At 61.5% G+C, this 25,821-nt stretch overlaps 1 protein-coding gene and 1 long non-coding RNA gene across 8 annotated transcripts in view; one reads left to right on the top strand and one right to left on the bottom strand.

Annotated features, from left to right (window-relative positions):
- FRMD6 (FERM domain containing 6) overlaps nucleotides 1-25,821 on the top strand; it is a 35,763-nt gene that overhangs the window by 7,218 nt on the left and 2,724 nt on the right. For 3 of the 7 annotated variants that reach the window (XM_083838903.1, XM_083838901.1, XM_083838907.1), the window contains 12 exons: nucleotides 18,959-19,163; nucleotides 19,688-19,778; nucleotides 19,881-20,023; nucleotides 20,645-20,721; nucleotides 21,287-21,473; nucleotides 22,372-22,527; nucleotides 23,032-23,097; nucleotides 23,183-23,251; nucleotides 23,358-23,532; nucleotides 24,505-24,828; nucleotides 24,928-25,059; nucleotides 25,665-25,756. In XM_083838903.1, coding sequence (XP_083695029.1) covers nucleotides 19,065-19,163; nucleotides 19,688-19,778; nucleotides 19,881-20,023; nucleotides 20,645-20,721; nucleotides 21,287-21,473; nucleotides 22,372-22,527; nucleotides 23,032-23,097; nucleotides 23,183-23,251; nucleotides 23,358-23,532; nucleotides 24,505-24,828; nucleotides 24,928-25,059; nucleotides 25,665-25,756 — 1,611 coding nt within the window. In that variant the 5' untranslated portion in view covers nucleotides 18,959-19,064. Of the gene's footprint in view, nucleotides 1-10,699; nucleotides 10,825-18,958; nucleotides 19,164-19,687; nucleotides 19,779-19,880; nucleotides 20,024-20,617; nucleotides 20,722-21,286; nucleotides 21,474-22,371; nucleotides 22,528-23,031; nucleotides 23,098-23,182; nucleotides 23,252-23,357; nucleotides 23,533-24,504; nucleotides 24,829-24,927; nucleotides 25,060-25,664; nucleotides 25,757-25,821 lie in introns of those variants that run through there. The other 4 variants (XM_083838906.1, XM_083838905.1, XM_083838904.1 and 1 more) reach the window with 4 other exon arrangements.
- LOC310900646 lies at nucleotides 273-10,583 on the bottom strand. Its single transcript, XR_014585289.1, has 2 exons — nucleotides 6,597-10,583; nucleotides 273-6,492 (listed from the first exon to the last, which is right to left on the bottom strand). It is a non-coding gene; the product is annotated as an uncharacterized lncRNA (long non-coding RNA).

The following is a 25,821-nucleotide window of genomic DNA, read 5'->3' as shown; positions in this document are numbered from 1 at the left end:
AGGCAGGGAAAAAACTACTTTTGTTTTTTTTCCCAAATAGCTTCCCCAACTTGTGAAAAATCCCCCTCAACAGCCAATTTTACAAGTGAGTTACATTTTCCCGGTCCTCTGGTATCCGGATGTTGAAACCTCTCGCTGGGAATCGCAGAGACCGGGGGAAAACGGGGCCCTGGCCGTTTTTCCATGTCCTGTGTGCGCGTTGCTGTGCCTGGAGACGTGATTGCAAAACCAGCCCCGGGTTCGGAGGGAGACGGAGGTGCAGGTGCTCACACTGCTGTCGTCGTGCTCCTTCTTTTTCGGAGAGGTTGGCTCCTTTCTCTTGCTCTGCCGAGCCGGCGATGCCTCTTTGTGCCCCGAACCTCGCAGCCAGCAGCACAGGCAGGGCCGACGTGAGCTCTCTGCTCCCCCCAGACTAAAGGGAGCTGGCAATGCGGGAGCTCAGCCCAGTGTAAGAAGGCAGCTTGTCCTACGGCAGAGCACCGCGGGTTTGCGTCCCAGTGACTTAAAGCCACCAAAATTCCTCACCCCAATCCCTCCTCACCCTCGTGCTGGCGGCAGCGCGCGGGACGTGCAGCAGGGGAGCGAAACCCTGCCGCTAACCCCAGCCAGGTGCAGGCGCGGTGCTTGCCAAAGCGACGCCGGCTGTGCCACGGGCACGGCCCCGCGTGCTGCAGCCGAAAGGGCCGTGGAAAACCCCGGCGCAGCGCTCACCGCTGCGTCTTCCCACCCCGAGCTCTTGGCGTTCCTCTCCTCCCCTGCCGGCGTAAGCAAAGCCAAGCTGCAGGGAGGTGCTGCTGGAAGCGCTACCTGCTTTTGCATCCTCAGCCGTCCGTGTTTCCAGCCCCCAGCAAAAAGGAATCCAGCTCTCAAAGCGTCGCTGTACTTAGAAGCAAATGCGAAGACATTAAAAAAAAAAAAAAAAAAAAACAGATCTGCAACATTAGTAACCCATTTGCGCCATGCAAAGATATCATTAATTGCCAATTAGCTGCCGAACAGGACTGAAAACATCCAGCTTGGGTAGCGCAAATGCAGCCGGGCCCTCTGCAACCAGAAAAACACCCGGCACCGTGTAATTAAATGGCTCCTGCACGCTCACCCCACCTGGAAAGGCTGCGGGAGGCTTCCCACGCCGCTGGGACGGGCACCGCTGGGATGGGAGCCGCCGGGATGGGTGCTGCTGGTCCCGCAGACCCCAGCATTTGCCGTGTTGATGCCCCTGGGGACCTGTTTTGGATCTGCCCCGTTTCGGAGGGAGAAGGAGCAGCACAGACACGCGTGCCGGCGGGAGAGCTTTGAGCGATCCCTGCCGCAGAGGTGCCGAGGGTGACGGCGGTGCCTGGCGGACGCGGGCAGAGGAGGTGCAGTATCGGCTCGGGCTGGGCGTGAAGCCCAATGCAAATTGTTAATTGTGTTTTTAATGCAGCGGCTTAAGACCCAGCCCCGTCGCAAACACGAGCAGGGGAAGGTGGCAGAAGCATCCGATCCTGCTCCGCAGGTAGGGCTGTCTGCTGGGCTCGGCGAGGGAGGAAGGCAAAAGGCCTCTCCTGCCTCGGAGGCTGGCCTGGTTGTACCTGGAAAATAGGGACTTACGCTTGGAGAAAAACGTATTTCAAGCATCATTTTCTCTACCTCGATTTTGTGGGCACCTAGTAGGGTCCCTGGCTGCGCAGGCACAATTCTGGATCTGATACCGTGAGAGCCAAAAAGCCTGCAGCAAAGGGATGTGTGGCTGTGGGGCCGCACGGGGTCGGCGTAAAATGGGGACAAATCCCCGTGGTGGGCGAGGGCTGCCTCCTCCTGCGTGCGCCCACCATGGGAGGTCCAATCCTGCTCCCCCTGGCTGATTTATTCACACCAGCAGCTCGCAGTGGTGTAACAGCACCGCAGAAAGCCCCCGGGGGCTTTGCAGGGGGGGAATGCAGGTGGGTCTGTACCCAGCTCCCCCGGCGCATCGCAGAGAGGGGCAGAGTCGTCTCTCCCCGCTCCCCCAGGCCAAATCCTTCTGACGGGACGGGCAGGATGCGGCCCTTTGCTCAGCGCCCTGTGGCACTCCGTATCTCTTCCACCAGCACAAACCCGGCGTGGGCTCTGGGGGGCTCGTGCCCTGCCCGGGCAGCTCTCTGCTCCCGTGTTTTCGGGTGCTTTTTTTCCATCTCGAGCCCTTCCCGGGGGCTGAGCTCCAGCCCGAGGTGTGCTGGGGAGTGCAAAGACAGATGCCCACGGCCGGATCCTGCCCAGCTAACGAACCCCGGGGCTCGCGGGCAGCATTGCGGATGCAAAGTGCCAGATCAGCGCGGGGTTCCCATTAGTAATTACGCCAGAGGGTAACGCAGCATCTCCCTGATCACCGACGACCTGGGAGGAGCCGCTCCGCATGTGATTAAACGTCTGGGCACACGGCGTAAATCACGGGAGTGGGATTTGCCATGGCAGGAGGGATGCAAAGCAGGGAGTGCCAGCGGGGTGCTTGGGGGCACCCTCCTCCTGCACAGTGCCCAGATGAGGGGGGTACTGCCAGCAGGAGGGGTTTTGGGGGCTGCGTTGGCACAGGGGAGAGCGTGGAGAGGCACAAAACAGGTGGCGAGGGGCTGGGATGGAGCAAGTGGCTGAGGTCAAGCCATGCCCCGCTGGGACGCGTGGCCACAGGGGTCCAGAAGCGTAACCAGAAGCAAAAAAAGGGCAAAAAAAATAAAAAAAACACTAAGACTAAATGCAGCAAGTGCTGACAAAGCGAGCCGGGGCTGGGGGCGGGGGTCAGGGCGTGTGGCAGCGCTGCTCCCCGTGCCTCTCCTCCTCCAAGCCCGGCATCCTCCAGCCCTGCTCCTTCTCCCGTGTAAAGCCCTGGGCCAAGCCCTGCTGGCCCGGGGAAGCGCTGTGCAAACACAAGCACCGAATGAGAAACACCTGGGATTTCTCCCCCGCCGCCAGACACCGTTGCGGCCTTCCAGGCACTTTCTTTTCCCCCCCCCAAAAAAAAAAAAAGTCCATGAGAAGAGGGCATTGTGCAAGGAAACTCGCAGCCTGGCTGCTGAGCGGCTGGTAAAGTGATGCCAAGGAGATGAGACTGGATCCCACGAAAAGCGACGCCCAAAGGAAGGTTCTTATCCCGGGAACATGTGCATTTTATGCCACCGTGTTAAAGGGTGTCAGTGCTCTCTTCTAAGTCTTTATATCTGGATCATAAAATTTCAGAGGAGCAGGGGAAAAAAATCCCATAAAGGAGGCAGTAGCCACAGCTGCTTCTGCTTTATTGCGCTCATAGAGCTCATAAACAGCTTTGTTCTGCAAAGTGAAGAGCTCTCGGGCCAGCGGCGCCGTGAGGGCTCCTGCCTGCTGCCATGGGGTGCCCGGCGTGGGGACCTGGCTGTGCGCAGCCACCCCAAAAAACCTGCCTGGGCTTTAGGATGCGCTGTGATGCTGTGGTCCAGGGGAGCGTGGCTGGAGTGCTGTGATGGGGGGCGAGGGATGCAGCCCCAGGGGCTGCAGCAATGCCAGGGCTGGGGAAAAGTGCAGGGATGCGATGGGTGATTTCTCCTCTTTTGGCTATTTCCGCGGTTAAAGCCAACAGTCTGCACCCAGAGACCTGGGTATCTGGGGGAAAGGGGGGGAAGGAGTTTCCCAGGGCTGTGAAATCCACGCAAGCCCTGTCCTGGAGAGGTAGGGCCCCGGCTGGAATCGGCATTGGGTCTGCTCCTGCCCCTGCAGGACACCCCCACCACCCACATCGGGTGGCCTGGGCACCTCCAGCGCTGCCTGCGCTCACCCCAGGGCCTCCCGTTGGCATTCGCCGGTGTTATTTCCCCCCAGCTGGAGGAACCCAGATGGAAACCACCTGCTCGGCCCCGGCCGGCTGGCCCCGCGTCCCCTGGCCCCGCCGGGTGCCAGCGGGGACACCCCGAGTGCACGGGGAGATGCTGTGGCTGTCGGGGCCGAATCCTGCAGCACGGAGCAGTGCTGCTGTGCTGCCACGAAGCACTGCGGGGCGATGCCAGCCTGCCCCCGTATCGTTTTGGCCCGGGGCCGTGCCTGATTCATGATTTAAGCACGTTCTTCCCTTCGTCCTGTTAACTAGGAGCTCCGTGTGCGAGCCCACAAGTGCGGCGCGCGGCCAGCCGGAGGCTTCGCAGCTGCCACTTCCCGGGGAAGCGACGTGCCTGGGGAACGTTTCTGCTGAGCGTGGCCCTTCAGACCCAAACAGCGGGGAGCGTTTCCTCGCTGCCCATGTCTGTGCCAGGGATGGTGCAAAACATCGTGCCCTGCTGCTCGGGAGGGCGCTGGGAGCCGCGCTCTGCGCCAGGCTGCGGTCTGTGGGCAGCATCACCCTGAGACGGGTGCACTCGTTGGGTTGTTGCTGGCAGAGCAGCGGCTCTGAGCACCCCACTGTCCCTCCCCTAAAGGAGGAGTCCCCCCAGGTTTTGCCCCCAAACTGCTCCCAAACTGCCAGGCAGGCGGCCCACAGCTGGGGGTTTGGGGAGGAGTGTGGAGCCTGCGGGCTCGGTGTCGTGGTAGGGATGCAGGGTGCATGTGCCTTACCTGCATTATATATATATACGTATACGTGTGCGTATGTACGTGTCTTCCCTGCAAAAGGAGGGACCCAAAATACCGAAATAAAAGCGGTGAAATACAGGTGACCAGAGCTGGAGTTAAGGACGTGGGGCTGCGGGACCCCCACGATGTGGCCAGGGAGCTCAGGCGCGTCGTGCTGTGTCCCGCCTGCTGCTGAGGAACCAGGAGTTTGACAGTTCTTTGTGGAAGCCCTCTAGATAAACGTTAGCTGAGACACGGATCCTCGCAGGGGCCTGCTCAGTCCGCCCTTTAATAATCCTGGGGCGTTTGGTCGGGCACTTAAAGCACGCCGCGGTCTGCTCCAGAGGCGGACCCGCGCGGCCGGGACCTCTCCCAGCCCTCCCGCGAGGCACAGCCCAAACACCCGCGGTGCCGGCAGGGGTGGTTTGGGGCTGGGGTGGCCGCTGTGCTGGTGGCCCCTTTGGGGACCGGCTCCAAACGGGGCTGGCGCCCCCCTGCCAGGCAGAGCGCGGGAGTGGAAACCGAGGGGTGGCCACAAGGCAGCGCGGCGCGGGGTGCTTTGGCACGGGGTGCGTTGGCACGGGGTGCTTCGCCCTGGGGCTGGCAGGGACAGGGCTGGCGTGGGCTGGGTTTCCTGCATATTTACAGCCCTGCAGCCCCAGAAATTTACAGAGCACGAGGCCAGAGCCCTGTTTCCCCGGCTCCTGCCTGCACCCTGCCTGCTCGTGCGCTCCCTTGAGCAGCAGTCGTCTGCAGCTCCCGATGCAACGTGGGGTTGTCCGAGCCACATTGCAGCACGCAGCTCGCCCCGTGCTTTGGGGCCGAGCCTCTTTCGGTGCTGGAATCCCGTCTGCTTTGAAAATCCTGCTGGTGAGAGCCTCCTCTATCCAGGTTCGAGCGCACACGGGTGCAAATGGAGTGGCTCCGGCGGAGGAAGCATCTCCAGCTGCACCAGCACGGGGCGAGGCTGGTCGCTGACCTCCCGTGCGATGTTTTAACCCCGTCCCCACAGTTTGCATCCAAATGTGAGCGGGGAGCGGGGGAGAGGTTTGCTGCCTTGTGCAAGTCCGTAATCAAAACCCGCTGCCGGGGGCTCCGGCTGAAAGCACATCTGTTGGGGGGGCCGAGCCAGGAGCTGCAGGTGCGCCCCTGTGGCACCCTCTGTGCCCTGGCCCCAGACGGGTGCTTCCCCTGCCCAAATTGCATTAATTGCAATTATTTTTCAGCAGATTCCCAGACCAGATTTCTCCCCCAGCTCCTTAGCCCCCTGCTGCCGTGGATTCGCTGATGTCTCGTAGGGCTGAGGCTGCGCTGGGGCGTGCGGGGGGACCCCACTGGGGTTCCCAAAATCCCAGCCCCTGCCGTGGAGAAGCCTCCGGGGATGTCTGTCCCCCCGCCGGATGGGGCTGGGATCGGCTGGTGGCTCTGCAGCTCTCGGAGGGAAGCCGGCGAGCAGGCGCGCAGACAGGCTAAAAATATTCCCCCCGCTCCTGTGATCTTTCCTCCCCGCCGGCCGCTGCCTTTCCTGCATTACAACACGTTTCCACGGCTTCCCAGCAGCTCCGGCAGGCGGGGAGCAGCTCTGCCAGCTCCGGGAGATAAAAAAAAAACAGGTCCAGAGCCCCCAAAAAGCCCATTTAGGGCCCCAGAAATGGGAAAGCATGCAGATGGGAGAGGGAGAAGGGTTATTTTGGTGGGTTTTTTTTTGGAAATGCAAAGTGCAGCGTGTTTCGTCGCGCAGGGGGCTGAACCAAACCCACGCCACGGCACTTCCCTGCTGGCCTCGCCAGCTTGCTCCCCCCGAACTAACTAATTGCCTTATCAATAACTTGGCAATGACAAGCACCTGATGCGAAGCGAGCCCGCCCTCCCATCGGGCCGTCCCGAGGAATCTCACAGGCTCCCTTCGCATCCGGCTGCTGCGGCTGGGTTTTGAAGAGGATCCTCGGTGGCAGGCGGCTGTAAATACGGGGGGAGATGAGGGGAAAACCCCGCGTCAGCACCGCCGGCAGAGCCGCACGCAGCGGGTGAACGCCGGCCTCTGCCAGGCAGCCAGGACTCACGCTTCGATTTTCTTCGTATTCCCAACACTGGTGCACTCAAGGGTGGGTTTTCCCTTTTTCCAGCCCCACACGAAACCGCTTCTCGTGTCCTTTTCATCCATCCCGACTTCCCAGACAGAGACGGAGGACAGCGGGGGAAACAGAGAGGGAGATTTGGGGTCCAGACCCACGGCACCCCCCCTCGGTGGGGACCCCCCGTCCCGCTGCTCCCGGTGCCCAGCCGGAGCGCAGCGTGGCCGGTCCCCCCCCGGCCGTGGAGCCGTGGGTGGTTCTGCATTTCTGGCATTCCTGCCCCGGCGCCGATGGCCGCGTGCCACCGCCGGCCATCCCTGCGCTCAGCGGGGCTGTCTCGGGGGCCACCCCTTGCTTCCCGCTCCCCTGCGGAAGGGTGCTGCGGAGCTCGGCTTGCGGAGGGTTTTGCCAACGCTCTGCCAGCCCCGTAACCCCGAGGATGTGTCCAAAGTCTCCCTGCGAGCCCCGGAGCAGGCGGGGGGACCTGCTGTCACCCAGCGCTGGCTCCTGCTTGGGGGGCACCAGCTCTGCCAGCCCGCCGCCTATCTCACCGGGACGGACCGGGACGGTGCTGGGGGGGTCGCTCATCCAACATCAAAGAATCGAGGCAGCATCAGGACAAAAACCCCGAGGAGGGCGCCCATAGGTGCCCAGGCATTCGGTCGTAAAGCAAATAAAGGCAGGGGCTTGATTGTGTCCCTGCGGAGCAGGCGCCCCTGGCGCACCCCATCGCATTGACCCCACAGACTCCAGGGATCACCAGGCTCACAGCTGGATGCCCAGCTCGCCGCGCACCATTTGCCCCCATGCAGGACACGGCACGCGTCTGCCTGGCCCAGGGGAGAGGGCAAAAGATGAGTTTCCTTGGAAATCCTCCATGAAATGCAAGAGACCCAGCAAGGTCCAGCTCCTCGCTGGAGTTTATAGCAACGCGCGGCTGTTGTGGTTCTGCGCGGAGCCGAGCAGGGCTTCATTATTTATTTTCTTCCCTTTATGGGCTGAGAAACCATCCCAAAGCCGAGCAGGGCCCGGCCTCCCCCACTCAGTGACCGCCGTCTTTGTCCTGCCTGCCCCGGGGAAGAATTTCTAAACCTCGTCTGCAGCTGGAGCCGTGGCCCTGCCGCCGTGCCAAGCGTCCCCCGAGCGGCGGGGACACCTCTGTCCCCGGGCGCACCCCGGTGCCATGCGCATGCCTCTGGGTATGGTTTATTAAAAAGCAAATATACACTGGGGGAGGCTGGCAGAGAGCTGGAAGCCCCCCTGAAATTGCATTTCATCGGCTTTTACAAAAACTATGTGCAAAATCAGTGGCATAGATGGAGGAGCTCGTGGCCAGGTTATGGGAGAAGTCAGGGAGCAAACCTCTTGGGGTTGCGCGCGGGGGTTTTAGACCCTTCCTGGTACATTTTGCCATAAGGGACATCCTAAAAATTCCTTTGCAAAATGGGCGGCTATTTTTGCGGCACCCGGTGTTAATGCTCGGGGCCGATGGGGAACATGCCTCGGGTGAGCGCGGCCCCAGCCTGAATTTGGAAACGCTCCCCGGACGAAGCGCCCAGCGCGCTGCAGGCTGCGACAGCCCCAGCCTCCGCAAAAAGGAGCTGGGCGCTGAGAACCAGATGAATTTGTTTGTTACTCTGTAGCTTTGTTTATAATTTTTATCCCATTAGCAAAAATCATAGGGAAAATATGTATGAGATAAGAGAGCTTCCACGTCTGTGCAGCGATTCCTGCCAGTAACAATGCCAATATTGAGACGCTGTTACAGAAGATATTTGACTGGCGATAATGCAGGATCACAGTGAACAGCTGCTATTTCCCATCCTCTTAATATAAATACATCTAGTGTGAAAAAAATCTGTATATTTTATGTGGATGATATTTTCGGTCATAACCACAGCTCCTTTTTTTTTTTTTTTTTTTTTTCCGGAGACATGCCTCGCAATGCAATTAGCTCCATCAAACATTCTCCAAAAGAGAAAGACAGAAAGAAAAGGTTCAATTTATTACATTTTCCATCTGCGTTTCCGTTTCTTGGGATTTTTGGCAACCTTAATGCCAGAATTGTGAAAGAGAAATGTCACTGGAGTCCTTGGGGTTTTCCTTTCACAAAGCCGGCCGGCCGGACACTGGCTCATGTCCATCTTTCCGAGCTCTCCCTGCGGAGGGGACGCGCCCGCGGCCCTGGCCTGAGAGTATCTCCATTTATCCTGGGATATGTAACACAGCGTTAGCACGCATGCCGTCCAAATAAGTGTTTGTGTATCGCCTCGCTGGCATCCGAAAGCTTTCTGCTGCTTTATTTGGCTGTCCCGGTGCCTCCAGAGCAAGGCACCTTATTACCGAGGGGCAGCTCGTGCAAGCCCGGGGATGAGCAGCAGGGAAGGGGCTGGTGTGGGACCCCCAGGTGACACATTCGGCAGGATGGGACCCGTGTGGCACACCTGTGGCCCTGACTTGCCCTCTCGAGCGGAGCACGAGGTGATGGGGATGTTTGCCCCTCGCTGCCGGAGCTGGCAATGCGCACTCACCCTCCCCAGCCCCACCGATGCCGCACTGAAAACGTTTTGTTCGTTTTCTAGAAAACGAACCAAATTGCAGCTCCGCAACGTGCATGGCCCCTGCTGCACACCCCCTGCGCTAGCTGGGGAACGGAGGCCTCCTGAGTGAATTTTGGGGGAAAAAAGACTTTTCTGGCCTCTGCTCTGCTGCTCTGCTGCCCTTGGCTGCGGTGGCGCCCAGCACATGCCGCCGGTGGCTTCATGGGGACGCGGTGTGCCACAAGCAGCAGTGAGCTGCCAGGTGCAAATGCCCCCTGAATTTTTCACGGAATGAGAGAGCTGCGGCGGGCCCAAACCCGGCGCTTTTCCGGCCCCTTTCAGCTCTGCCGAAAGCCAGGCTGTTTTTTTCCATGAGGACAGCAGCGCGTCGGGTTCCCACTGCCGGCACCGCGCGCTCGCGTCGTGTAATTACCCAGCACGATCAGTTGGGCTGCAAACAGATTTCAGGAGCGAGCGTCAGGGTATTCGCAGCGGAGCTGCTCTTTATTTAGGTCTGGGAACAAGCGGCTGTTCTCTCCCACAGCCTCGCAGAGACTGCGGGGGCAGAGCCGGCCTCTCAGGTCAGCCCGAAAGATGCCTATAGACACTTAAAAGTGAGGAATAAATAACTACTCCCGAAACGAATCTCGCCATATGGCACTTCTGAGGAAGGAGCGCCGCGGAAGATGCTTTGCCGCTAATTTATGGCGCTGCTGCTGCTATTCCTGTCCCGGGTCACCGATGGAGCCCGGCCCCGTGTGCGCGTCGGCTGCCTTACGGGCGCGGGGCACCCCTTATGGGCTCCCTTCGGCCGTCACAAAAGCGAGCCAGACCCGACCGTGGTCCTGCTGCCAGGACATCAGGGGAGGATTTCCTAGGAGCAGGATCTGGCCCTAATTCTGGCTTGGTTTGGCTCCTGAAGGCAGGCCTGGGGGGTCGGTGGCACGGCCGGGGGCTTGGAGCCCCCAGGCACCGCACGCTGAGGGGTGGCAGCGGCTCCTCCACGGCTGGCTGGGGCTGTGGGAAAACCTGGGGGCTTTGGGGATTTTTTTTTTGGGGGGGGGTGGGTTATGGGAGATCGAGGCTTTTGGGGAAAGCTTTCTGGGGGCTTTTCCCCGGTGGCATAGCAGCGGCCTGGGCGGCGCGAGTTTTTGGGGTGGGTGAGAGACGGGAGATGCGATGGGGCACGGGCAGAGCCCGGGGCGTCTGCTCCCAAGGGGCTGCCTCGGGACGGAGCTGGGGGCCGCAGGGCTGGGTGCGGGGGGTGCTCGGCTCCCCCCGCAGAGGCCAGGCGAGTGCCGCGGCCAGGCGATGCCGGCGGCCCCGGGGGGGGGGTGCCCGGCTCCCTCCCGGCTCCCCCCCCCACCAAGGAGCCGCCCGCTCCCTGCGGCTGTCGGCTCCCCGCGGGCAGCTCAGCACCCTCAGTACCATCCCCGGGTCCCCTCCCCGGTGTCCTCTGTCCCCCCCCCCCGCCCCGCTCCGTGCTGCCCCCCTGCCGGCCCCGGCCCCGCTCCGAGGCTGGAGGGAGGCGGCGCCGGTGGCGCTCGGGGCGGTGCGGCCCGGGAAGGGGCGGGGGCGGCGGGCCGGGCTGGGCTGGGCTGGGCACGGCTCGGCACGGCTCGGCACGGTTCGGCACGGCACGGCTCGGCTGGGCAGAGCGGTCCCCGGAGCCGCAGGTAGGTGCGCACCCGTGCGCCCCGCACCGCGCGCACGGCTCGGGCACGGCACGGGCACGGCTCGGCCGGGCACGGCACGGCTCGGCACGGCTCGGCACGGTCCAACAGCCGCTCTCCCGGCCCCGGTGCGGCCCCGGGGGTGCCCCGGGTGGGCCCGGGCTGGCTCGGGGAGGCTTCGGGGCGGCGGGGGCCGGCGCGGCGGCTTGTTGCGCTGTGGGGGCCGAGTTGGTGCCGGAGAGCTGCAAGTGGCTTCATTTTCCAGGAATGCGAGTCATTTCCTCTGGCCGGTCGCAGGGAGTTGAAATTTAACAGCGGCGGGGCTGCTCCGCCAACCCCCCGCCCGCCCCGCTCCGCTCCTCCGCCCGGCCCCCGGGACCCTTTGCTAGGGGCCGCGCTCGGCCCCGGGTTGCGCTCACCCATGGGACCCCTGCCCCTGGGTGACGCTCGCCCATGGGGCTGTGCTTGCCCGGGGGGTCCCCTCACCCGTGGGTCTCACCACCAGGGAGTCTGTGAGGCCCATCTCCTGGGGGTCCTATTGCCCAGGGGTCGTGGTCACCCAGGGGTCCCATCACCCAGGGGTTGCGCTCACCCAACAGGTCCCATCGCCCAGGGGTCCCATCGCCCAGGGGTCCCATCACCCAGGGGTCCCACTCACCCAGGGGTCCCATCGCCCAGGGGTCCCATCGCCCAGGGGTTGCGCTCACCCATGGGTCCCATCGCCCATGGGTCCCATCACCCAGGGGTCCCACTCACCCATGGGTCCCATCGCCCAGGGGTCCCAATCATCACCCGGTCCCCTCATTTCTGTGTCCCCTTGTCCGTGGGTTACACTTGCCCGTGGGATCCACCACCCATGGGTGCTGTTGCCTGTCGGTACCCTCACCGCGGGGCCTCTTGGCCACGGATCCGCCTGCCTCTGGGTGCCATTCACCCGCGGGTGCCCCTACCTGTGGGTGCCGTCACCCCAGGACCTGCTCAGCACCAGGTCAGTTCCACGGGAGGCTGCGTGGCCTGAGGGTCACTGGGGCGAGCGGGGCCACGGGGGTGCTGTGGCACGGAGCTGGCGGTGGCACCCGGGGCACCCGCTAGCGCCACTGTGGCTCACCGCCGTGCTTCCCACCGGCGATGTGAATCCCCATCCAAGTCGTGAGGATAAACCCATGCAGCGCCTTAACGAGGCCCTAAACGAGCTGGTGCCCCCGTAGGGACTAGCGTTCCCATGAGGAGCGCCTTTCCCTGCTGCAGGGCTGGGGCTGAGGGCTCCCGGCCGCGCCGTGCCACCCGTGTCCTTCGGCTCAGCAGTGCCCGGCCGTGACGTGCCGCCGCCACCTCGGGGACACCGTGGTGGCAGCGAGAGGGACACGGCCGGGTGCCTTCGCTGTCGTCTAGCAGTTCTGAATCAGCTTTTTTCTGCTCGTGGCTGATGCGTTTTCTGGTCATGAGGGTGTTTTTCGCTCGAAGCCAAGCTCAGCTTTTCCAGAAAGGTTACAGCCGCGCTGATTGCGCGCCGAGGGTTTCTGCTCTCCGCCGTTCCTGGGCTGCTTTGTGTTGGTGTTTTTCCACCAGGCTTGCTCGCACTCCCTAATTCTTAGATAGAGCGTGGATTGATTTGGTCTCTGTTGCTTGAAAGCGACGTTGTTTCGTTTAAAACTCCGAGTCCCGAAGGCAGATTGGGATTTGGTTATAGGTTATAGGCTTTTTACTATCAGTTTGCAAAGGGGTTCTTTTTTTAAACTCGGTTTATTCAGGCTCTTTAAACCCAGAATCTGTAAGCAATTATTCCATTACATGAAAGTCAGTACACTGAAAAGGATTAATTCAGACCAGATGTAAAAATAAATGTGAATTTCAAATTAAGATGATGTCAGCTCCCTCCTGCTAAAAAAAAAAGAAAATAAAAAAAAAAAAAAGAAAAGCAGCGCTGTGGACTCCAGATGGAATATACAAATTATGGTTGTGGTTAAAATATCTGCCTGGTTGTTAATTTAGTTTTATGCTTTTCTTTTTCTTTTTTTTTTTTTCTTTGCCTCTCTGAAAAGCAGGCTTATGATATTTTCCAAAGGCAGAAGGCTCTCCCCGCTGCTGCTGGGGAAGGGGAGCCGGGGAGGCGCAGCGCGGCCCCCCCAGCCCCGGCGCTTTTGGGGCCGCCCGGGGCGATTCGGGGAGCGGAGGTGCCCGGCTGCTCGAGGAGACCGCGCTGCTCGCTCGTAGGCTGCCCAGCCAGGGCGGCTCCGCTCTTCCTCTCCAGTCCTGAGGATCCAAAAAAATTAACCTTGGCTTCGTTTGCCCCAATCTGGAGCTGGAGGCAAAGGTGCCGCGGACTTCGGAGGGCGCAGATGGGGACCCGAAGGTTCAAGGCACCGTCGTCTGTGTTTCGGCGTGAAATGGAGCTGGTTTGGTGCGAAATGGAGCCGAGGGCTTGGTGCCTGCCATGTGTGGTCTTTGGGAAGCGATGCTGGGAGCCACCCGGCGGGGCTGAGCCGTGGGGAGCCCGCCGGCATCCCGTGGGGCTGTGCCTGGGTTCTGCACCCACCCCACGTGCTTTGCACCTCGCTGCGGACCCGAGGCAGGGCAGCGCTTCCCCACGTGCGGTTTTGAACCCGTCTCCTTCCCCTGGGAAATCACCCCTGTCCCGGGGCTACAATAAGTACGATCAAGGCTTTTTTTTTTTTTTGGCTCTTTCCACGTGCACCCGGAGCCGCGCGTTCCCCGGAGCGGGGACCGGTTTGGGTGCTGAGCCCCAGCTGGGCCGTGGCAGCGCGGCTCCTGCCCGGAAGCGCGGCCATGGGATGGGGCTCCCAAAAGGGGCTTCTGCACAAAAATCTTCCGAGCCTTTCCGAAAGCCCTTTCCCTGGGAAAGAGGACTTTGCCCGGGGTCGGGGCATCACGCAGGCAGGAGGCTGCCGTGGAGTTGATGTTATTTTTTTTAACAGGGGCTTTCGTGGTTTGGAAATGTCTCTTTCCGGCGCGGGGAGGCCAAGCCGGCTGCGGGGAGGTTGAGCTGCTCCTTACGGCTGCCTCGTGGTTGGAGAGCAGATCCTGCAGCCAAACCCAGGGCCAAACCCCCGAGGATTTACGGGTGCTGCTCGGGCTAACCCCATGGATGGAGAGGGCAGCGCTGCTTCCCGTCCGCGGGCATCCTTCGGGGCAACTGCTGCCATCCTGGGACCTGTGCGCCAACAAATCCCGCCGTGGGGCTGGGGGACGTTTCACAAAGCCCCGGAAAGCGTGGGGGGGGGTGTAACGGGATGAAAGCACTGCGCAGGGGCGCGGGGTGCCCGCGCCGGGGTCCCGGCTGGCCGGGGCGCACAAAGCCCCGTCTGTTCCCCTGCCTCTCCTCGAATAACCCGCAGCAAGCAGAGCAGCGCCGCGTCTCCTCCTCCTCCTCCTTCCAGCGCTGCCGCGGGGGATAATTGCTTCCAGCCGTGTGCCAGCCGGCCTCCAGCCCGCCTCGCGCCCTGCGCCCCCTCTCCAGCCTCCTCCTCGGAAGCCGGCGGTCTGAGCGGCTCGCGGTGCGATTTTGGGCACCGCCGTGGGATGGGGATGGTGGCGGCTGGGCAAAGCCCGGCTTTGGGAGGCTGGAAGGAGGCTGAAAAATAAACGAAACGAAGCCCAGCCGCCCCAGTTTGACACTACAGGAGGGAGCGCTGCTTCCCCGGGCCCCGTCCCAGCGCTGGCGGGGAGGCGTGGGCCGCGTGGCCGTCCTGCCCTGCCCTGCCCTGCGTGGGGGCATCTCCTCGTTTCCAGCCCTCCCAAACTGGGCAGAGCTGCGGGACGCTGGTGGGGCCGGATGCGTGCGTGCGGCCCCGGCCGTGTCCTTGGTGAGCTGTCCCCATGGATCATCGCCGCTGGCTTCCTTCAGGGCTCGGACATCTGCAGCGGCCCCGGGGGGGGCCACGGATAGAGCCCCCCCCCCCCCGACCCGGTGGTGCTGCACCTGGGAGCTCTCGGCAGACGTTGCTTTAATCCCAGAGGCCGGTGGTGAAGTTTTCCAGAAGGAAATAAAATGGAAGGGGCTGGTTCACGAAACAGGAAAGGAAAACAGAGAAGATAAAAAGCAGGAGCTGGCGGCCGGAGCCTGCCGAGATCCGTCTGCTGAGTGCCTCTGCTGCCGGTTTAGTTTTTAGTGCGCCGAGCCCAAAGGAAGGCAGCGAAGGCAGGAGGAATTGCTGCGCCACGTACGGGTAACCCGCAGCTGGAAAACTCCGTGCTTCCAGGCTGGATTCGACATCTTGCATGGCAGAGGGCAGGGCGGGGGGAGCAATTTCCTGAGCCCCCGGCGCGGTGTCGTGTCCCGCGGGGCTTGGCCCCGGCTGCAGATGCAGAGCGTCCCTGTTTTGGGACGGTGCTCGTGTCCCAGCCCTTGGTGGCCGTCCCCGGGTGTCCCCAGTGCTGCTGCACGCCGGTGGCCGCGGGGACCCCGGTGTCCTTTGGGTGCAGCTCCCGCTGCCCCGGCCGAGTCCCCAGCATCCCAACTGCTTTGTGGGGGATGAAGTAATGGAATATTTATAACCCGGTCCTTTTTCCCAGTGCAGGTCTCTTTCATCTGCCTCTGTTCGTTATGAGGAAACTGTTGAGTTCATGAAGAATTGGAGACAATTTTAATTACGGGGTGACCGCAAGCGTGAATTAATCTAGCTTTTGGGTTAGCAGAAGCTGCGCTAAGTGACAGCCTTAAAACTTGTAATAACAGCTTGCGCATACCTGCGCCCTGTGATGTGGGGTAAAACCGACTCTAAACTCTTCCAAACAAGAAATTCCTGCCCCGTGAATTCATCTTCCCATCCAGCTCTGCACTTTGTTCTGCCTTTCCTCTCCCTGCGCCCGATCAACCCTTGCATAATCCCTTAATGCGCTGCTATTGTGGCTCGGGAGCGCCGAAACAAAAGCCGGGGACCGGCGGCCGGGTTGGACAGCCGATAGGACAGAATTTACAAACAAAAAAAAAGAAGGAAATTGGTCAAATATAAACGTGACAGGGCTCGAGGGATGCGCTGCGTTAAGGGATGCGCTTTCAGCGTGTGCCTCGTGCCGTGCTGCTTCTCCCCGCCTTGGTGGCAGCAGGAGGGACTCGCCGGTGACAAGCGCCACCCGCCAGCACCGTGACATCCATCCTCGGGCATCCCCGGAGCCGAAATGTCACAAACCGAGACCCGGCCACGTCCTCTGGATCCGATCGCGTGCGCTGCGGCGGGGGGGGAGATGCTGCACATGCAGAGCAGCCTCGTTTCGCGTGGAAAAGAGTTGTGCGCTGGCTTCTTCTGAAGGAAAAAGCCACCTCGGCCATGAAGTTCAGGCTATGTAAATCCCAGGCGCTGGAACGGGACCAGAATTTCTGTTGGCTGTGAGAGCCTGCCAAGCTGCTCCTCTGCCGCCGCCCGAGCCTTCGCGTGCCCGCAGCCGTGCGTGCAGGACCCGCGCTGGTCCAACGCCGCGCGTGCCCGGGCAGCGGGGATGTTGGGAGCTGCTTTTCCGAGGTTTATTGCACAATGTTTTCTTTCCAGCTCGGCTTTGTAAAAGCATTCGTCCCGTGGCACCGGGGTGAGCCGGGGAGATGCTCTTGCAAGCACAACAGGTCGAGGAATTTTCTCCCTGCCCCCCGGAGTGATGGAGCGCGAGGAGGCTGACGAGGTGTCTGCAGTGCCTTCCCATGACGTTTTAATGCTTTTTGCCCAAGCTCCCTTTAGCAGGAAAAACACCGATACTTGCTGTGCCATGGCCGGGAGAGCCACATGTGCCGGCACCACGGGGCCGCTCTGTGCCCAAACCCTCCGTCCTCCGTGGGTTTTACAGCTTCGTGGGCACCAGCACCACTTTGCTCTACCACACCTTGCAAAATTGCACGTGGGGAAGGTTTGCTGGGGGTCTCTGCATGCACCAGGGGCAGCTCGTGATGGAAAATTGCAGGATCCGAGCAGAGCTCCCTTGCTGCAATCTCTTCTTGCCATTCCCAGCCCGGAGCCATGCGTGTCTGGGGCTCGTGTCAGCGCTTGTTTGGGCACACGGGGAGAAAAATACCTGTTCGCTGGGAATTTTAGCATCGACCACAGATAGACAGGGTTTGCCCCCGGCTCACGGTTAGCCAACAGCAGCACTTACCGGGTTTTTTTCCTTTTTTTAAGCCTTTCCGCCCAGCACCGGTGGGTATTTTTGGGGAGGCAGCCGAGCGCAGCGCCCAGCCCGCGGCTGTCTCGGCGCGCCGGAGCAGCAGCAGCAGCAGCTCGCCGGCGGCAGCACGGGCTCCGGCTGCCGGGGAATGCAAGCTGACCTTGTGGGAAGGAGCAGCAGATGCCCCAAAATAATGCACCTGGCTCTGGTGGGGACAGCTCGCCTGAGTAGGGCTCGGGATGCCCAGTGGCTGCCTCTCACCCAGCTTGCGGACACCCACAGGAAGCTCCGGCAGCCTTGGGGGGTTCATAAAGCTGCCCTGACACGGGGCGACAGTGTTCAGCAGGAGGGTCTGGAGCGTTTCCTCTACAAACGCAGAACTGCACATTTTTTTCCTCCAGCGTTTTGCCTGCTCTCGCAGGTAGTGCCCTGCAGGGCGAGGAGTAAATGTACGGCCTGGCGTCGCTCCCGGGGCACGGGCGGTTTTGCCAGGGCCCCGAAGACGTGGTTTCATTTCCAGGAGCTCTTCGGGCTTCTTCCGCGGGGCCGGGCCGGGTGCCAGCAGCCCGGCTGGAGGAAGGACCCGGTTATTTCTACCCGTAAAGTCAAGGATATTCTGTGCGATGGTTGGAGCCCCTCGGGCTGCAGCAGGAGGATGCTCAGGGGCCGTGGGGCACCCGTGGGTGGCAGCGGGGTGCAGAGGGCGCTGGCACCGTGCAGCGCCTGGCCCTGGGGCGTGGTGCCCTCCCCTCTGTTGGGGACGCTCACCAAATACCTTCAGCCCCGTTTCGTTCCCTGCTGTGATTTTTAATGAACCCTGTAAGAAGCCCGGCTGCTGGGCTGCTTGCTCCGAGTCGGGATCGAGCACGTCCGGGCACGGTCACGGTGCGCAGATGCAGCGCACGGACGCGGTGCACGGTGCAAGGCGTGTAGGCAGTGGCACGGGTGCGGCGCACAGCCACAGCGCGTGGCCACGATGCACGTGTGCGATGCACGGCCCCGATGCACGGCTGTGCTGCATGTGTTTAATGCACGGCCACATTGCACAGCCGCGCAATGCCTCGGTGGTTCCAGCCCAGCGCGGCAGGAGAGCTGCACCTCTGGGTTTCCCAACTCGTGCTAACCGCCGGTAACCACCTAACGCCAAGTCACCTCGGGGCACTTTTTCCTCTGCTCAAAAAATCTCCAAGTGAAACTGTTTTTGGAAGCCAAGCGTGTTTTCGTTTAGACCAAAGCTAATACTTGGTGGAGAGGGAGACGCTGTCGTGTCCTCGGTGCCAGCACAGAGCTGCTGGGTAGGAAAAGGAGTGAGCTAGTTTGGATTTTAAAGATCCTTGCTCATTGTTCCATGCGGGCGTTTGTGTCCCTGGGGACAGCTGTGGGATAAAGAGTGCTTAAGGAATATTTGCCCTTGAAAATAGGATAAAACCCAGTTGCCTGTGGTTGGTGCTGGGACGGGTTTGTCTTGGCCCCGGTCCCGACTCAGGCGAACGCAGGGAAATGGCGGGGGCCGGGCGGGCAGGGGGGCGAGGGCTGGTGGCTGCCCCGTGCATCCTGTGGGGCTCGGTTCGTCTGAGCCCTGCAAGAAGTCGGGGCAGTGCTGGAGGGGCATGGGGCTGCTGGGGGGGCGCAGGTCCTGAATTGGACCCCACCGACCTGGGCCTTTCCGCAGCTCGCAGCAAAACCTCCTGCGAGGCAGCGCCGCCGTGGACCAGCCCGGTTTGTTCCCAGCACAAAGACTTTTTTATGATCGCTGTGATGCCGGGAAAGCCTCTTCTGAGGTTTTTCTGAAACTGTAGCCGGGAGAAGAAAGCCGCTGCTTCAGGCTTTTTGGGCTGGGCTGCGATCCCACGCTGCCCGAACCACGGCGGGGCACGCTCGGGCGCTTCGGGTGTCCCCTGCCGCCCCTTGGCGGGGGGACAACAGCATCACGGGGGGGTACAACTGTGGGGGGCTCCTGGGGGGCTCATTATAAGCCGTGGGACAGGGAATTCGGTGCAGGGCTCATCGACCCCCTGTCCCACAGGGATGGCGCCCGTGGGGACCGAGGCCGCCCCGGCCCGCCGGTGAGGTGCCCGCCGCCCACCCCCAGCCCCAGCCCGGCCACGCGGCGAGGGAGAGCCCGGCCCACGATGAACAAGCTGCCCTTCCACAACAACCGAGTCATGCAGGACCGCCGCAGCGTGTGCATCTTCCTCCCCAACGACGACTCCCTCAACATCATCATCAACGTAAGGCGGCGGCAGATCGGGGGCGCGCAGCGGACCCCCCCGTTCCCGCTGAGCACGGCCGTTGGCATCGCCCCGCGCCTCTTTTGCCAGCTCTCGTCTTGCTTCTGCTTCTAATTTTGACCCCCCCCGCCCTCTCCTTGCTGCAGAAACCCCCACAGGTTGTTCCCCTTGAAGGGTGCATCAGTGCTGTACGCTCTCCTGCTTCTTCTTCGTTCAATTTGCTGCTTGCTGAGATTTTCGTTGGGTACTGGACGTGAAATTCCCACACTTTGCTTATTTTTTTTAATTAGTGCTACTCAATATTCCATTGTCTGCCCCCAAACCAGGTTGGTTGCAGTGCGTTCTGCACCACCTGCGGTCAAGCTGCCCCAGCTGCACGTGTCCCGCATATTTTGGGGGATTTTGTCCCCATGCAAAAACAAGACCCAGACCCGCCGGTGACCATGCCTGGGGACACGGCAGGGTTTCGGTGCCGTCGGCCAGGCTCGGTGCCCGTGCAACGGGGCTTGTGCGTGCATCCGCAGGTGAAGATCTTGTGCCACGAGCTGCTCGTGCAGGTGTGTGACCTCCTGAGGCTGAAGGACTGCCACCTCTTCGGGCTCAGCGTCATCCAGAGTAAGTCTGGGGCTCGCCCGCCGGTGCCGGTGGCCGGTCCTGCCGGAGCCGTCCGGGCGCGAGCGGGACGCGCCGGCCACGCTCACCCCTCTCCCCCTGCAGACAATGAGCACGTGTACATGGACCTGGCCCAGAAACTCTACAAGTACTGCCCCAAGGAGTGGAAGAAGGAGGCCAGCAAGGTCAGCGGTGAGGTGTTGCATGGAGAGATGACGGCACTAAGGCCACCTCTGTCCCCGGCGCAGGTCACTGTCCCTGCGCAGCTGCGGGGGGGGGGGGGGGGTGTAAACGCGCTGTGGGGGGGGGATGAGCGTGCAAACCCTGAGGGAGCTTGGTGGCTGTCACCCCCGTGCCACCACGTGCCCCAGCTGGGGACCTGTCCTCCACATGAATTTTTTCCCCGGTGATTTTTTTCCTCCCTCATTTCCCTGTATTTCAGCAGAATCTCGGCTTCCGTCCAGTTTTTAAAATCAAGCATTCTTTTTTTTATCCTTTTTTTTTTTTTTTTCCTTTTCCCAAAGCACCTTTATAATTATTTTCAATGCAGCCTGCACAGGGAGCTCGGTGTGAAGGCTCCTGTGCTGCTGCTGGGACTGGCGAAGGGACAGAGAGGGATGGAAGAGGGACATCAGCACGGGGGAAGGCGGCTGCAGACCCACTGGGGGTCTTGAACCCAACCTCCACCTTCTTTAAACCCAAATCCCCTTTGTTTTTTTTGAGATAAGGCAGATTTGGGGGGGAAAAGTGGTGGTGGGGAAGGGAATTGCCAAGACGGACCTTGCACTGGGGGTGTCGGTGCGGGGACCGGGGTTCACAGAATGACAGCGGGATCCCCGCAGGAGCCCCGAATGCCTTCTGTGTTTCAGGGGATCGACCAGTTCGGCCCCCCCATGATCATCCACTTCCGAGTGCAGTACTACGTGGAGAACGGCAGGCTGATCAGGTGAGGGGTGGGCGCCCCGTGATAACCGCCTGCGGGGCTCGTGGCGCTCCGGGCTGCGTCTGGGCAGTGCCAAAATGCTGGGAAAAAAAAAAAAGAGATTTTTGTGAAAGTAACCCGAAATAGCACGTCTTCATTCAGAAGTGTTCAGGCACCCGAAGCTCGCCCCTTTTTGCTGTCCCTGTCCCTATCTGTTCGTGTGCCAAGGGACCCCGTGCTGCGAACCTCCCTGCAGGGACTATCAGGGACGCTTCTCCCCCTCAGTGATGAAGGAGCCATTTTGGGGGCTGCGGACATCAGATTTAGGAGATTTAGGATTTTATCACTCACCGGAAGGACTGAAGGGAGCTTGATGTGTTCTTTCAGAAAAAAAAAAAACACACAAAACATTTGCAGGGCCTAAAGCCCTAAAGCGTCTCGGGGATGCGTTGGGGCACGGTGGCCGCGCGGAGGTGCTCCGGTGGGGTTAATTGCCCGGCTGCGAACTGGGCGCTGCAGGGGGTGGCTGCGATGTCGTGCTGCCGTGGGACCCCAGCACCCCTCCCAAAAATCCTCTCGTCCCCTGCAGCGACCGGACGGCGCGGTACTACTACTACTGGCACCTGCGGAAGCAGGTGCTGCACTCGCAGTGCGTGCTGCGCGAGGAGGCCTACTTCCTGCTCACCGCCTTCGCCCTGCAGGCCGACCTGGGCGACTTCAAGCGCAACAAGCACTACGGGAAGTACTTCGAGCCCGAAGCCTATTTCCCCGCCTGGGTAAGCCTGCTGCTGCCCGCTGCAAGGATATCCCGTGTTTGGGGCATCTCCTGCCCGCTCTCCCCGCTGGCCCTGCGCTGCTCGGGGTTCGTTTCAGGAGAAGGGGCGATGGCGCTGCCTCCTCAGCTCCGGCCTTGTCCTGGTTATTAATAACCAGTGACAACTGCGGGGCTGCCAATAGCTGTTGGGGTCAGCGTGGTTGTTTTCACAGGGATTTTCCTGTGTTTGCTACGAGGATGCTCGCTACAGGGGGCTTCCCCTCGCGCCGCGTCGCCCGGCCACCCCCACGTGCCCCCCGCGGGCTCTGCAGCCCCTGGGTGCTGCTGTCCCCGTGCACAGCCCCCCCATCCGGGACCCCCCCATCGGCAGGGACGTTGCTCGCTGCTTGGCACCAGGCTGGGCAGGGTGTCCCCAAAAAAGCCTGGTTGTGACCAGACTACTGAATATCGGCATTGAAGCGCAGCGAGGGGCAACGCGTGTGGTGCGCTGACGCCAAAAAGCTGAGCCTCCCCCCAGGGCGTCCCGCAGCCAGGACTGCCCAGGATGCTGGGATGGCAGGTTGAATAAATCATAGAATGATAGAATGTCGTATAAAACATGTAGGCACTGCTGCCCGCTTTGATTGATGACTTATATTTCGTGGGTTTGCCCCAGATCTACCGGTTTCCCTGTTTTTCGTACATGCTGGGGAAAAGTGACGGCCCCATGTCCCTGCCCAGTGGGAAACCCTACAAGGAGGAATGGGTGGCCCCTGTATTTATTCCATTTGTGCCACCAGAAGTTGAGCACTACGGGGATGGGGGCTTGCAAGTCTCTAAAATGGAAGGCATTGCTTTGGTTTTCCTTTTCCCTTGGACTCGCCCGTGCTCCCCTCGACACCCTTCTCATCTTCAAACAGGTGGTGGCCAAGAGGGGCCGGGACTACATCCTGAAGCACGTCCCCAACATGCACAAGGACCAGTTCGCTCTGACGGCCTCCGAGGCCCACCTCAAGTACATCAAGGAGGCCGTGCGGCTGGACGACGTGGCCGTGCACTACTACAGGCTGTACAAGGTGAGAGCCCCCGCTTGCGGCAGCCCGAAATTGAGGAGGAGAAGTTTGTCTTTGGGAGAGCGTGGGGAATGGCAAGTATGGAAAGTGTCTGAGCGTGGCAAGGAGGCACATTGTTGAAAAGGGCTGGAAAAACGATTAAAATACCTTTTTTCCAGCCCTTCATGCCCTGCAGGGAGATGTGCGTGGGTAAGCTGTGGCCACACGCGTGGCCAGTGTCACCTGTGTGGTGCTGGTGCTGGTTGTGCTCAGGCACACGAGTGCCCCAGCCTTCTTTCTGAAGATCTTTCAAAGTTTCCTGAGGTTAAGCTGCTCTACAAGGGGTTTGGCATTTTGGGGGAGGAGAGGTGGCACTGGCTCGGAGGATGCAACCCGCAGTGACATGCGTGCCACTGACGGCTCAGGCCTGGCACCCAGCGCCCGCTGCAGAGGCGGACACCTGGCTGCAGATCTACACACTTCAAGGTGCAAATCGTGTATTTAAAAACATCTCATTTCTCCCCCCAGGACAAGAGGGAGGTGGAAGCCTCCCTGACGTTGGGGCTGACCACACGGGGCATTCAGATCTTCCAGGTACGGAGCTGGGCAGCGCCCAGGGCTGGGCTCCGTCCCCGCGGGCTGCCCGTGCCCGTGTCCTCAGCTTCGCCTCTTGTTGCAGAACCTCGACGAGGAAAAGCAGCTGCTCTACGACTTCCCCTGGACAAACGTGGGCAAACTGGTGTTCGTGGTGAGTGTGGGGCCGTGGGCCTGCCGGGCTGGGTCATGGTGGGGAGCTCCTGCCAGGCACAGGGGGCTGCTGCCGCCCCCTCTAAGGTTCCCCTGCTCGTGCGCAGGGCAAGAAGTTTGAGATCCTTCCCGACGGGCTGCCCTCGGCCAGGAAGCTCATCTACTACACGGGCTGCCCGCTGCGCTCCCGCCACCTCCTGCAGCTGCTCAGCAGCAGCCACCGGCTCTACATGAACCTGCAGCCCGTGCTGCGGCAGGTCCGCAAGCTGGAGGAGAACGAGGGTAGGTGCCGGGGGGCTCCCCTGCAAATCCTGCCCGTGCCGGGCTTGCTCCCCGGCCTGGGGATGGAGCCGCCCCCGTGGGTCTCCTTGATGATGTGTCAGCACGTCCTGGTCCTAGTCCAGAGCCAGGCTGGGGATGGCCAAAAATCCTCTCCCAGCTGGGTGGGTGCCTGCAGACACCCCTGGGCTGCTGAGGGATGGGTGCGAGCCTGCTGTGCTCCCCAAGGGCCCAGTTCCTCCCAGTGCCTCAGCACAGTGCTTCCCAGTGCCCCGTGTCCCTTCCCCAAGCTCATAAGACCCTCGTGGAAACACACAATCCTCTTCTTCCTCTTCCTGTTCTTCCCCATTTTCTTCCTTCTCTTATTCCTCCTCGTCCTCGTCCTCGTCCTCGTCCTCGTCCTTCTCCTTCTCCTTCTCCTTCTCCTTCTCCTTCTCCTTCTCCTTCTCCTTCTCCTTCTCCTTCTCCTTCTCCTTCTCCTTCTCCTTCTCCTTCTCCTTCTCCTTCTCCTTCTCCTTCTCCTTCTCCTTCTCTTTCTTCTCTTTCTTTCTTCTTCTCCTTCCTCCTCCTCCTCTTCCCCTTCCCCTTCCTCCTCTCCATCTTCCTCCTCCTCATCTTCCTCCTCCTTCTCTTCCGTTTCCTCCTCTTCCTTCTCCTCCTCTTTCTTCTTCCCCTTCCTCCTCTCCATCTTCCTCCTCCTCCTCCTCCTCCTCTACCTCCTTCTCCTTTTTATTCTCTTCCTCTTCTCCCTCCTCCTCTTCATCTTCTTTCTCCTCCTCTGCTGGAGGGAGAGCCCAGCACAGAGCCCAGCAGCTTCAGAGCTCCTCGCCCACCTCCCCCAGTCCCCAGGTGCCACCCGCCGGGGCTGGCTCCTGTCGTGCCACCCCTCTGGGTTTGGGTTTGGCATCCCGGCGGGCCTGGAGGTGCCCTGGGGGGTGCAGGGTGCTGCATGCCATCGTGCCACTGCCCTCGCAGAGAAGAAGCAGTACCGCGAGTCCTACATCAGCGACACCCTGGACCTGGACATGGAGCAGCTGGAGAAGCGCTCGCGGGCCAGCGGCAGCAGCGCCGGCAGCATCCGGCACAAGCGCCTGTCGCGGCACTCCACCGCCAGCCACAGCAGCTCCCACACCTCGGGCATCGAGGCCGACCCCAAACCCCGCGAGATGGGGCCCGAGGACGCCGGCGTCCACCGCAAGCTGAAGACCTGCAGCTCCATGACCAGCCACGGCAGCTCCCACACCTCCGGGGTGGAGAGCGGCGGCAAGGACCGCCTGGAGGAGGACTCCCAGGATGACGGTGAGAGAGCCCGGCTCGGGCGCCCAAGGGCTCGGAGGGTGCTCCCGAGGGGCTCCTCGCTCACCCGTCCCCATCCTTCCCCCCCCCAACCCCGAGCAGAGATAGAGATGCTGGTGGACGACCCCCGGGAGCTGGAGCAGGCGGGCGAGCTGGCGCTGGAGGTGAGCCCCGACATGTGCGTCTACATCACCGAGGACATGCTGCTGTCGCGCAAGTTCAACGGGCACTCAGGTAACGCCCGAAGCTGGCGGGTTTGGGGCTGCCCCCTCCTCCCCTGCGGTCCCTCTTCCACGGTGCGCGTTCGCCTTGGTGTGGGGCAGAGCGAAATTAGCCCGAGCGTCCCCTTGGGAAATCCGGTGTGCCCGGCGGGTGGACGGGAGGATGGAGCACGTGCAGCCTGGTGAAAATGTGAAAAACCTTGGAACGATGCGGGTTTTCCTTGGAGGAGGGTTTGCTTTAACTTCTTGGGGGGTGCACGTGGAAACGAAGCACAAACCCCTGCAGCAAGCCCCTGTGAGAGCGGGAGGGGATGGCAGGAGTCTTTTGGGGACACCGGGAACGAGGGCAGCTATGCCCCGGCCGGAGCCACCTGCAGGCGTTGGGAGTAATTTCAGCTTTGGATGCCATTTTGGTGCCAATTTGGGATGCTTTGTAGGTGATTCCAGCTGCAAGCAGAGCTCTGGGGGTGCCATCCAGCTGGGGGTGCCATCCAGCTGGGGGTGCCATCCAGCTGGGGGTGCCTTCTACCCCAGAGCAATGGGGTGGGCACCCCAAGAGAGCCGCGAGGCCGTGAGATAACCTTCGCGCCCTCCTCTTCCTCTCTCTCCACCGCGCAGGGCTGATCGTAAAGGAGCTCAGCTCCTCCACCTCCAGCTCCTCGGAGACGGTGGTGAAGCTGCGGGGGCAGAGCACGGACTCCTTACCCCAGGTACGTGCCACCAGCGGGCTCCTCGCCCCCCGGCCCTGCTCCCGGGGAGGTTCGGGTCTCCCCTC

This window comes from Anser anser, assembly GCF_964211835.1.
Source record: "Anser anser genome assembly, chromosome: 5".
Taxonomy (NCBI): domain Eukaryota; kingdom Metazoa; phylum Chordata; class Aves; order Anseriformes; family Anatidae; genus Anser; species Anser anser.
The sequence above is the reverse complement of the archived record's forward strand: the minus strand, read 5'-3'. Positions and strand labels throughout refer to the sequence as shown.